The sequence below is a fragment of the Musca vetustissima genome, unplaced genomic scaffold (assembly GCF_032173495.1).
Source record: "Musca vetustissima isolate MV318-11 ecotype Yass unplaced genomic scaffold, APGP_CSIRO_Mvet_v1 utg5251, whole genome shotgun sequence".
NCBI classification, from domain to species: Eukaryota; Metazoa; Arthropoda; class Insecta; order Diptera; family Muscidae; genus Musca; species Musca vetustissima.
In genome coordinates this window covers 154,179-166,449 of record NW_026885056.1, presented here as the reverse complement: position 1 = coordinate 166,449, position 12,271 = coordinate 154,179, and the positions used below count along the sequence as shown (strand labels likewise).

The 12,271-nt window shown below is 31.9% G+C and overlaps 1 protein-coding gene across 2 annotated transcripts; it reads right to left on the bottom strand.

Annotated features, from left to right (window-relative positions):
• Positions 1-3,062: 3,062 nt before the first annotated feature.
• On the bottom strand, positions 3,063-10,435 carry LOC133332169 (microtubule-associated protein RP/EB family member 1). 2 transcript variants are annotated; one of them, XM_061540549.1, is made up of 7 exons: positions 10,286-10,435; positions 8,193-8,338; positions 7,497-7,764; positions 5,378-5,517; positions 5,227-5,309; positions 5,083-5,155; positions 3,063-3,197 (listed from the first exon to the last, which is right to left on the bottom strand). In XM_061540549.1, exons 1-7 carry the CDS (start codon positions 10,404-10,406, stop codon positions 3,147-3,149), a joined length of 882 nt encoding a protein of 293 aa, XP_061396533.1. In that variant the 5' UTR covers positions 10,407-10,435; the 3' UTR covers positions 3,063-3,146. The 2 variants fall into 2 exon arrangements, with proteins under 2 accessions (XP_061396533.1, XP_061396534.1); XM_061540550.1 differs by lacking the exon at positions 7,497-7,764 and adding an exon at positions 5,960-6,218.
• Positions 10,436-12,271: the final 1,836 nt, after the last annotated feature.

Sequence of the window (12,271 nt, the reverse complement as noted above, 5' to 3'; positions counted from 1 at the left end):
TGGATTTTCATACTTGTAGTTTTTTTGTTACAATAAAGTTGATTTTTTTTGGAAATTGTTAAAATTGAAGTGTGTTTAATAGTACGTTTACATTTAATGGGATTTTCAATTGTCAATCCCTTTGCATATATGTCAAATAAATCCTCATAAAGTAGGTCAACCCGGTAAAAAGTTCTAATGAATATGCCGTTTAAGGGTAGTTTATTTATATATATTGCATAGGCTTGTAGGTCCAAATCTTAAATTTTGGAAAAAAATCTTATTACAAAGGACGAAATTTGACTCTTTGGTGCACCATTTACTAAAAATCGGACGAAAATATATATCTGAACCGATTTGAAAAAACATGGCCACATTAGGCTTTCCTATCATCAGTGCGTTCTGCAAAATTGTGTGCCAATCGGCCGAAATTTTCCTCTTTGATAAATTATTTATTAAAAATCGGACGAAAATATATATGGGACCTATATCTAAATCTGAACCGATTTCAATAAAACTTGTCACACGTTAGGCAATCCTAACATCAGTGTGTTGTGCAAAATGTTTGGCAATCGGGCTAAATTTGACTCTCGGATGCACCATATACTAAAAATCGAACGAAAATATACATATATGGAAGCTATATATAAATCTGAACCGATTCAAATAAAACTTGGCACACGTTAGGCTATCCTAACTACAGTATGTATTGCTAAATTTCTATGCATATTCTCAAAAGGAACCGTGAGTCTATCTCTATTTCCTTTACATATGCATAAAGACATAATACCCTGTACCACAAAGGAGGGTCCACGATACAAAACGACCCGAGTCTTACTCGGCCAACGTTTGTCAATTCAGCCCATTGTGTAAAAGCAAAAGGGCTGCTACTACAAATACAACCCTGCACCACAGTGTAGTAAAGGGTATAAATAATTCTTAACAACCCAGAATGGTTTAGGTTATTAAAAACAAATCTTTATTTAGGATCCAATAAATGGAAGACAATTTAAATTTTTTTTTTCAATAAGCAAAAAAGGAAATGGCTCATCTAATATTTTTGAGTGAATGTTTTTTGTCATTGATTTAAAATTAAAATTTTTTTGGATAATTTAAAAACAATTATGACCTTGCATAAAAATATGACAATAATGTTCCTCCTCCAAACCTCCTAATAATGAAATTGATTAACATCAAGAAATATGTTATAACTTTTTTTGCATTTTTATTTATTTATAATGATATTTGTTATGATTTTCTTTTTGTGGAAAAACAAATTCCAAAATATGTAGTATATATACACATACACTTGTTGTTTACCTTATATTAGCAACATATCATCAATTCATAATTAACTCAATTCTCAGCGTCTGATTTTACAATATGTTTTTTTTAATATAGAAATATTCGTTTCTAAACAAATTTAAATAATTATAATTTATTCAATAAGTTTTTTTCTTCTTTTAGTGCCGTTGAATGTTGTCGACTAGGTGCCTGAGAGAGAGGGAGCATTGCTTCAGGAAATGTGGTAACAAATCAAAATGGGGGTGGGTTACCAACAAAAACCGTATGTGATTTAAGTTTGTTATCTCACCCATCAAAAGGGAAACAATATATATTTGATTTATTTTTTGTTTAATATCATTTTGCTTCTTTTTTATTGAGTCAAAAAACTTGTCTTTACAAAGACAAACTATATAAACAAATAAATATAAATTTAATGGGTAGTAGAGTAATAAAAAAATTAAGGGATATTTATTGTTAACCAAAAAAAAATGTTCTGTGGAGAAAACATAAAAAAATATATATTGGAGGCTTTTGTTTTATTAATTAAATGCATCTTTAAAAAAAAGACAAGACAAATATAGTAATATATGTATTTATGGAAAACTATTAACGCAAAAAATGGCTCAATAATTGCGAACATTATTCAGTGTTTTTGTGTAAATATATTTAAAAAAATTATTTATTTTCTTTTTTGATTCGTTTCAACTACTAAATTTTTATAAAAAAAATATTTTTTAAAGGCCTTTAAGAGTAGAGATAATGATAAATATGATGTTATAGTAAAAAAACAGTGAGTGAAAAAAAAACGAAAATTACATTTAATAAAAAACCTTCATAGATGTTGTTATTTGGGGGTGAGGGGGGTATTATTATTAATTTAATAATTTTTAAACTTAAAATTTAAAAATTATAATGTAATGACTGACTGGCGATAGTGTCTAAAGATTCGAGTAAAGTTGTATGTATGTTTTCTTTTTTTAATTTTAAATATAGAAATGATTCACACTTAAAATAAAATAATTAAAATACATTTTTTGTTAAGGTGTTTTTTTTTTGCATTTCATTTTGGAAAAATATTACAAAAAAGTAATAATAATTATCATAGAAAAGAAGAAGAATTATATATATAATACGCAGAAGAGACAAACAGACAGACAGAAAGAAAAAGAGCTTAAAGATTTGTTTGAGCATTTTTGTTTTGTTTTTTTGTTGTTGTTAAGAAAAGTTGTTATACTTTGTTAAAAACAAATATATATATATTTTTTTTGCAATAACTGACACAAATGGGGTCCTGCATCAAAGAAAGAATGACAATTAAATTTGTTTGTGGGGGGATTGGTTTTCTTAATCGCCATATTATGTTGTGTTCATTTTTTAGAGTTTTCTTGTATACACAGTTATAACTGTTATAATAAAATTTATTAATCTTTTTTTTTTCATTTTTAAGTGTATAAGCTAAATGAAAATTATTTCTTTTTTTTGTATTTTTTGTATAAATTTGTTCGATTTTATTGCGTCTCTACTATCTCACTTTCGTTCGTTCTTTCTTTCTTTTCAGTTAATGGCGCAAAAACAAGTTCAACGTATATGTTCAACATTTTCGTAGTTGTAGCTCTTTTGCAATTGTTTGTTGTTGTTGTATGTATAGAATATTAATAATAATAATACGAAAGAAACTACAATAATTTATTATGGTGCTTTTTTTTCTTGATGAACGAAACAGAAAACAGAAGTAAAAGAAGAAAAACAGAAACGTTAAAGGAGGTTTTGTTTTTTTCTGATAGGCTACTACTACTACGAAACGAAAAGAAATCATAAAGAAGAGAACACACCGCGCACCACACACATGCTTGGCTCATAATATATATATGGTTGTGTGTTTAATATTCCTCATCTTCGGGTGGAATCTCATCTGGAGGCGCAAAACCATCCTGAAAGAAAAGAAGAAAAAAAAAATGGATTAGAAAAATTGAATGTAGGAAGAAATATTATTTAAAAAATGTTCAGGACATGTATACACATTTAAGAATATTTTTCAAGAAATATTAGTACATTTTACGATCGTGATTTTTTTAATTTCTAAGGGTATTATTTTATACCCTTCACCACACTGTGGTACAGGGTATTATGTCTTTGTGCATATGTTTGTGACAGGCAAAAGGAAAAGAAATAGACACATGATTCCTTTCGATAATATGCAAATGCATGTCTGTCTGTTCGTCTGTCTGTAAATGTTAAATTGTAAACAAAGTAGCGGTCACATTTACCATCCGATTTGGATGAAATTTGGCACAGCTCATTTATTTGACCCAAGGACGAACCCTATTTAAATTGGGAAAAATCGGTTCAGATTTAGATATAGCTGCCATATATATATTTTAGTCCGATTTTATGTAAATGTCCCTATATATCCTTCGATTTGCACGAACTTTGGCATAGCATTCTGAATTAAGTCTAGAACGATGTGTGTTAAATTTCGGAATTTCCGGAAATTCGATTCAGATTTCGATATAGCTCCCTTATATATATTCATCCGATTTTAGGTAAATAGTGCACCAAAGTCCCTTTATATTTTTCGATTTGCACGAAATTTGACATAGCGTACTGAATCGAGTATAGAATGATGTGTAGTAAGTTTCAGAAAAACCGGTTCAGATTTAGACATAGCTCCCACACATATTTTCTTCGGATATTGTGTAAATGGTGCATTAAAGCTCCTATATTTAGTTCGATTTGCACGAAATTTCGCACAGCGTATTGAATTAGGTCTAGAGTGATGAGTGGTAAGTTTTCGGAAATTCGGTTCAGATTTCGATATAGCTCCCATATATATTTTCGTCCGATTTTATGTTAATGGTGCACCAAAGACTCTATATATTCTTCGATTAGCACGAAATTTGGCATAGCTCACTAAATTAAGTCTAGAACGATGTATGTTAAATTTCGTGAAAATCGGTTCATATTTCGATACGATTTTGTGTAAATGGTGCATTAAAGCCCCTATATTTCTTTCGATTTACACGAAATTTTGCATGACGTACTGAATTGAGTCTAGAATGATATGTGGTAAGTTTCAGGAAAATCGGTTCAGATTTAGACAAAGCTCCCACACATATTTTCTTCCGATTTTGGATAAATGGTGCACCAACGTATCTATATATCTTTCGGTTTGCATGAAATTTGGCATAGCTTACTAAATTAAGTCTAAAGTGATCTGTGTTAAAAATCGGTTCAGATTTCGATATAGCTCCCATATATGTATTTTCGTCCGGTTTAAAGTAAATGGTGCATTAGAGCCCCTATATTTCTTTCGATTTTAACGAAATTAACGTCTAGAACGACGTGTGTTAAATTTCGTGAAAATCGGTTCAGATTTAGATATAGCTCCCATATATATATTCGTCCGATTTAATATAAATAGTGCCCCGAAGTCCCTTTATATTCTTCGATTTGCACGAAATTTGACATAGCGTGCTGAATTGAGTCTAGAATAATGAGTGGTGAGTTTCCGGAAATTCGGTTCAAATTTCGATATAGCTCCCAGACATATTTTCGTCCGATTTTATGTAAATGGTGCACTAAAGTCTCTATATATCCTTCGATTTGCACGAAATTTGGTATAGCGTACTGAATTGAATTTAGAATGATGTGTGGTAAGTTTCGGAAAAAATCGGTTCAGATTTCGATATAGCTTCCCGTGAATTCAACAAGGAATATTTTGTCAATGTTCTTATTTCATGTTTATCGTTGTGTCAATGTGTTCTTAAAATTTCAAATAAGCAAACTCTTTTTCTATTCATATTTTTCGTTACATACCTCCGTTGCATACAAAATTTCCAAAATTTTCTGTATTAGAGGATGCGAATCGCCTTCATCGGCTTCTTGGCAGCTAAAAGGAGAAAAAAATAAATATTAATAACAATTTGCAAATATTTAATAAATAGAAAAGAAAAAACTTACAGAATTTCTATGTCACGCAATTTGGAGAAGTAGAAATCTCGTTCCTTTTCCAAACCCTCCAAATTTAAACGCATGTCCATAACCTAAAAAAATATAAATGTTATAGTATTTTCATTTACAAATATCACAAAATTTGGAGATAAATATCTACCTGACTTGATAATTCCTCAATTTGTTGATTTGTTACAGCATTTGAATTGTCATTGGCTTTCTTAACAGCTCCGCCACTGTTTGAAATGGCATTGGTTCTTGAATTTGCTGCAGGTGCTGCTCTGGGTGGTACTTTTGTAGCTGTTTAGTTTTTTTGTGTGTAGAATTTGAAAAGGGACATATTAATACAATTTTAAAACTCTAAGGCAAGTGAAATTTAATCAAAATTTTTAGATAGTTGTGCAGCTGTGTACGTACACACACACACAAATTGAGTAAATTTCACCAGACCCCATTCATATATTTTTCGTTCATTCTTAAATAATTTAACAAACGCGAAGCACGTTAATATAAATAAAATTTTTAAAAAATAAACCAAAACAGATTTTTTTTTGCAAAAAAAAAACCAAAGCAAAAAATGTTTAAAAAAGAGTTAATGTTTTTAAGAATGTTATGTGCTTTCCAGTTTAGTTAAATGCCAAAGAAATGAAAATATAGAAATAAACAAAAAATAAAATATAATACAATACAAAACAACCAAATAAACAAACAAACGACTACAAATAAAGGACAAATCACATACTGGGCCTCACTGTTGATGGCACTGTCGATCGTTGTGTGGCCACTGCCACGGCTGGTTTCCTGTATGATGTGTTGCCGCCACCAGTGCCTGGCAAAGACTTAACATTACCCGCTCCAAAACCCATTTGTGCACCCTCTCTGGCCGCACTGGCATCATAATCGTGACCATCATAATTGGCATCGAAGAATTTTTTAAACCATTGCAAAAATTCGAAATTATCTTGGAAGCGGCCTTTTATCAATTTGTCAATGGGTATAATCTATGTTTTTTTTTTTTTTTTTGCATTTTGTTCATTTTCCCGAAAAAAAAAACAAAATCATCATATACACCACGACAATTCAAAACACAAAAAAGAAACAACACGTTGGTTGGTGTGGTTGATAAGTATAAAACAAAAGAAAAAGGAAGAAACAAATAAATGATAGATGAAAATGTGAAATATAATTTTTTTTTGTTTAGTAAAAGCTAAATAATTATTATTATTGTTTTTTGTTTAATAATTAAAGTGTACAAAGTAAGTGATGTTTTATGCTTCAGGGGTGGGGGTAGGTTGGTTCTGGAGGGACGATAATGACAATAGTAATGTTTGTTTTTTTCTGGAAATATGGGACTTTGAAAAAAATTTTCCATCGAATTTTAGGAGGTAAAATAGAAAAATCTTTGGAATTTCCGGAATGCCGATAATTGTTGTTATTAAAAATTAAAAAAAATGGTGTAGATCAGTAGCAATAGCGACATAGCGAAGAATATATTTTTAAATAAATATTTCAACATTCGTCTCCAGAAGGTATAGCAGGGAAGACAATAGTTTCAAATCGCCACTGATCCTCAAAAAAAAAAAGAAAAATATTGAAAAAATATTTTTTTATTAAAAAAATATTTTATATATCAACAAACATATTTTATACATTTTATCTTTCAAAAAACGTAATGATAACATTGTGCACGAATATTTCGCTTCGAATAAATATTAAGACTTTCAATTCGCCGCCTCCCGGTAGACCTTATTTAATAGGCCATGAGATTGACAATTGAAAAATGGTAAATAGTTTATCCTGAATTCCTTTATTAAAGTACCAAACGCCAGAAAAAAATCAATAGTTTAATCCCACCACTTAGTCGTTTTCATTATTAATCAAGAAAACTCAAAACCTTTGTTCAAATATAAATGAAGAAAACAAAAAAAATATATATATGAACAAATAATTGTGCACAACAAAATGTTTGTATGTAGGTAGGTAAGTGATGATGTTGTGATGTATATGTGTTGGTTGGTGAATATGTGTTTTGTTTGCAGTAGTAGTTGTGTGGTGCTGCGGGTCCATTATTTTAAACCGTGTGTGAAATAAAAAAAAATAATAATAAAACCAAGACATATCACAAAAAAAAAATTATCAATGAAATTATGAATCTCAACCCGAGGAAAATGAAGAGGAATAAAAATATATGTAAAATAATATAAAAGTACAACGTGCTTCACACTCGATAAATAACTTTTCGTTTAAAAGTTCTATTTTTTTAGTTTTTAGGTTATTACCGGTTGTTCGTGTGTGTGTTGTTGCAGCAGTATGATGTGATCGTCCCGAAGGCATTTGTATGTGACGTCTGTCGACGAGTAAATCATTACTGCTGCCAACACCACTACCGCCGCCACCAACACCATTGCCCAGACGAATGCCACCGCGAGCAATTAATGGTTCATATTCACGTCCATCATAATTGGCATCGAAGAATTTTTTAAACCATTGCAGAAATTCAAAATTGTCTTGAAAACGACCCTTTATCAATTTGTCAACGGGTATTATCTACAACAACAAAAATACACACACACACACGCGCATGCACACCACCCACCATACAAACACATTTAGAGCGGCGGGGCAGGGGTAAATGGATGAGACCACCAGAGGGGAGAGTTTGTACGTTCGTTGTTTTTTCGAAGTCCGGGGTTCGGGGTCCATTTTTGGTTATTCAAGAATAAAAAAAACACACACACATAGAGAGAGACAGAAAAAAGACAATGAAGGTCTGAGTTTATATCATTTTTTATGACTTCTGTTAAGCAGAATCGTATATAGGTCAAAAAACGATCACTTACTTTTGTCTTTGTTTTTTTTTTTTAATTACAAATAAAATTTATGTATATGTAAAATACGGTTATATATATGGGGTTTAAGCTAACACCCACACACACATACATACATACATACACACACCTAACTTGTTAACTTACCTTATCAACACTCATTTTCTTAAAGGAGGCCTGTAATATCTTAAAATTCTGAATATATTCATGTTCCAAATTTGTACGGAACTTGACACGTTTCATGGGCACACTACCAGGAAATAGCATATCCATAAATTGACAGTAAGCAGCACCTAAAATCAACAACAAAAAGAAATGTTTAGTTAGAAAAGAATTATCGAAGAAGTAGACAGTGACGTAGGAAGAAATATAAAAAGGGGAATCAAGAAGAACTATTTTTATAAAACAAAGAAAGAATGACTATCAGAATTGAACTTTTTAAAGGCTATCAGACCGAGGATTTATAAAATATTTTTTTAAGGGATACAAAAGGCGTGGATTTATCAAAGATTTTTTTTCAAGAACTTTTAAGTACTATAAAGGCGTGGATTTAATAAAAAAATATTCCAGGTGTGGACAATCAGACTGAGAAAATTATCAGACCGAGAAAATTATTAGGCTGTGGAATCGTTGGAAACGTGCCTACATATAGAGGAGCTGCCGAAAGTCAGTATTTTCCTTTAAGGCCATTTTTTAAGGTCGTGAATTTATAGAAGAGCCTTCTTTTGTAGTTCCACCAGGATAGTGGATTTATTTATATACCCTCAGCCTTATGACTAATGAGGGTGTGTATACACTTTGATACAAAGTCAGGATTTTCGTTTAAGGGCATTTTTTTAAGGTCGTGAATTTATAGAAGAGCCTTCTTTTGGAGTTCTACCAGGATCGTGGATTTATTTATATACCCTCAGCCTTATGACTAATGAGGGTGTGTATACACTTTGATAAAATCAAAATGTGCCTCATCGAAATATTGGTTCTAGACCACATGTTTATTTGGACCAAATCCGTTTTAGAAAATTTTGGATTTCATCCAAACTTTGCCCATCTTATTATTTCTTCCAAACTGAGTTCAAGTTCGAAGATGGGGAATATCGGTCCACTCCTTCTGGTACCTCCCAATGCGGGCTATAGTTCATTATCGAATCGTACGTGCTAGTTTTTTATCTCGATATCCTCCGCAGGTGAAACGATTACAACAGAGTATTAGAACCAAACCCAAAACGCCGAACAAATCAGATAACTATTTTTATATAAAAAAGGGGGTATACGGGGACTACCCCAAAAAGGGAGGCGAATATTAATAATTTTTGGTAAGGAGATTTGTTACCACATACGACTACAAAATACCAAATTACAGGGAATTCGGTTGAAAAGTGAGCTCAAGAAGCCCAGAATACCGAAAATTGGGGGTACCCTTATATGGGGGATATCCAAAAAAATTGGCCAATATTTATAATTTTTTGTAGAGAGATTTGCTATCTAATAAGAACTCAATGTACCAAATTTTAGCGAAATCGATTGAAATATGCGCTCAAGAACCTTAAAATTCCGAAAATGGGGGGTACCCTTATATGGGGGCTACCAGAAAAAATGGATCTACATTTATAAATTTTAGTGAAGAGATTTGCAACCCAATAAGAACTCAGAGAACTAAATTACAGCCAATTCGGTCGAAAAATGCGATCACAACCCCCAAAATACTGGAAATTAAGGGGCCGGCCGGACCAAAACAAGTGGACCGATATTTATAGTATTTATTTAGTAGAGATATTTGATACCCAATAAGAAGGCAATGCACCAAATTTTAGCGAATTTGGTTGAAAAACGCGATCAAGAATCCCAAAATATCGAAAATTTGGGGGTACTCTTGTATGGGAGCTATACTTAAACGTGGACCGAAAAAGCCCATCTTCGAACTTGACCTGCATGCAGACAAAAGACGACTCTATGCAATATTTTGGCGGTCTATGTCAATTCGTTTAGAGGCTAGAGTGATTACAATATACCGACAGACGGACATGGCTATATCGTCATAGAATTTTACGCTTATCAATATATATACTTTATGGGATCGGAAATGATTATTTCGATGAGTTACAAAACAAAATTAATATACCCTCCGTACTATGGTGAAGGGTATAAAAATGCAGCTCCCTTTTTTTCTATTTGTATTTCCCACTACGCCATTGTCTTAAGTCAAAAGTATAATTGTGTTATTGTTGTTTGTTGATATTTACCGGTGCAGAGTTCTTCAATTTTCGAAAACTGTGCCTGCAGACAATCATTTACCCAAGACAGCATATCATGTCTGGATAAATTCTCGGTTGTAACATTTGTTGAATATACATTCACTGCCATTGTTCTAGACGATTTTTATAAGCTCGCGTGCTTGATGAGGATGAGGTTGTCTTTTTTCCACTTAACGATGCAGCAGCAGCAAATGTAGGGAGTTGGCTGGCTTGACGCGGTTGACTTAATGATTTGCTTTACAATTCTCTGCAAAAAAAAAGAAAAGAAAATTTAGAAAAGAAATTAGTATTTAATCATTTTTTTATTTATTTATTTAAAGGTTTAGAGACACAATTTAAAAGAGATGTAGTATTTTTGTTTGTTTAAAGTAAATGTCAATTAAGACAAACGTATGCACATGTGATGATTACAAACTTTACTTTTACTATCTGTGTGTTTTGATTTTTCTCACAAAAAAATGTTGGAAGTATTTAATGTTTTTCACTGAAAATATGTGGTGGCCTGGATATGTGCAGCAGTAAAGCACTATCAGGTCTACCACAGTAGTAGTAGTAAATGTTTTGTATGTAGGTAGTTATATTTTTTACCGACAGCCATCTAATTGTAATTATATGTTTAAAATATTTTTTTGAAAGTGAATTGAAGCATAACGCCATCTACAGCTGGCTATGTGCGTGATTCAAATCTCTTTCTGCACGGTGTACAAGTTCATTATCGTTATAAACGTAACGGATTATTGTTTTGTTATGTTTGGTATTTTGTTAAATGTGGATGATGATTGTACCGGCTGGCAGGCAGTCGTGCAGCAATGATCGTGATATTGTTCATGCCATCGTCACCGCCTTATGGAAGAAAATCCATGGAATTGAGTGAGTAAGTAGTATAAAAATATAGTAGAGCAACAGATGGCCGGCCGGCTGATGTATTCCGATGTTGTCTAGCAACAAAAAGCATGCGGTATTTGTTGTTAGGAACCGAACCTATAAGTATGTGTGTGGCGCAATTGCCTTAAAATTATTTAAACGTTTTTTAAATTATATTTAATTAGATAGATAATGTATAAATTCGATCATAACAATGATAATGGTATATAGATAGCTAGCTATTGCCACCTACATGAAGATGTTGGGTAATTTTTTGTTTATACCATTTTCATAAATTGAAAGAAATGTAGAAAAAAACACCTGTTCATATCATAAATTTAATAAGGAGCATTTTTTTGCAAGAATATTTTTCATGTGGATTTATTAGATGATCGTGCATTTATTATAAAATATTTAAGGACCATCAAATCTTGGATTTACTGGATAACTTTTTTTATTATTATTTATATTTTTGATTTATTCATTGTTAATATAATAGTACGTTTACAGTTATCCTTTGCATATATGTCAAATAAATCCTCATAAAGTAGGTTAACCCGGTAAAAAGTTATAATGTATATGCCGTTTAAAGAGCCCCAGGGCCTTCAGGAATTATTGGGGACAAAACCTGACCACTATACATTACAAATTTTTTATATTACAATTTACATTACTCAACAGTGTAGAGATTATGATAAGAGACTGTTACGCTAGAAGTGTATCAATTCGATTCAATAATTACTTATTTAATTTATATTTAATTGTAGAAAGGTTAGGTTTGGGGATGTGCTGTCACTAATGTGGCTGTGAAAAGAGGAAGATGGGAGGAGGAAGGGAATAGTTTCAATGGCTAAAGAAATTGGACAGAAAAACATATTAAGGTTGCACTTTCCCAACCACTTTATATTTCTAATGATGTTGTAGATTAAAGCAGGTTCCATAGTTGAAAAGAAGCTTAGAGACGGCTTAAAAGTGAGCACTCACTAGTCTGTGTCGTCTGTAGGCCAGGACGATGCACAATTGTCTCCGTCTCCTCCTCATCAACACAGAGTCTGCAGTAACATCATGGTCCCATTTACTGATAATGGTCCTGATATTGCAATGAGCAGT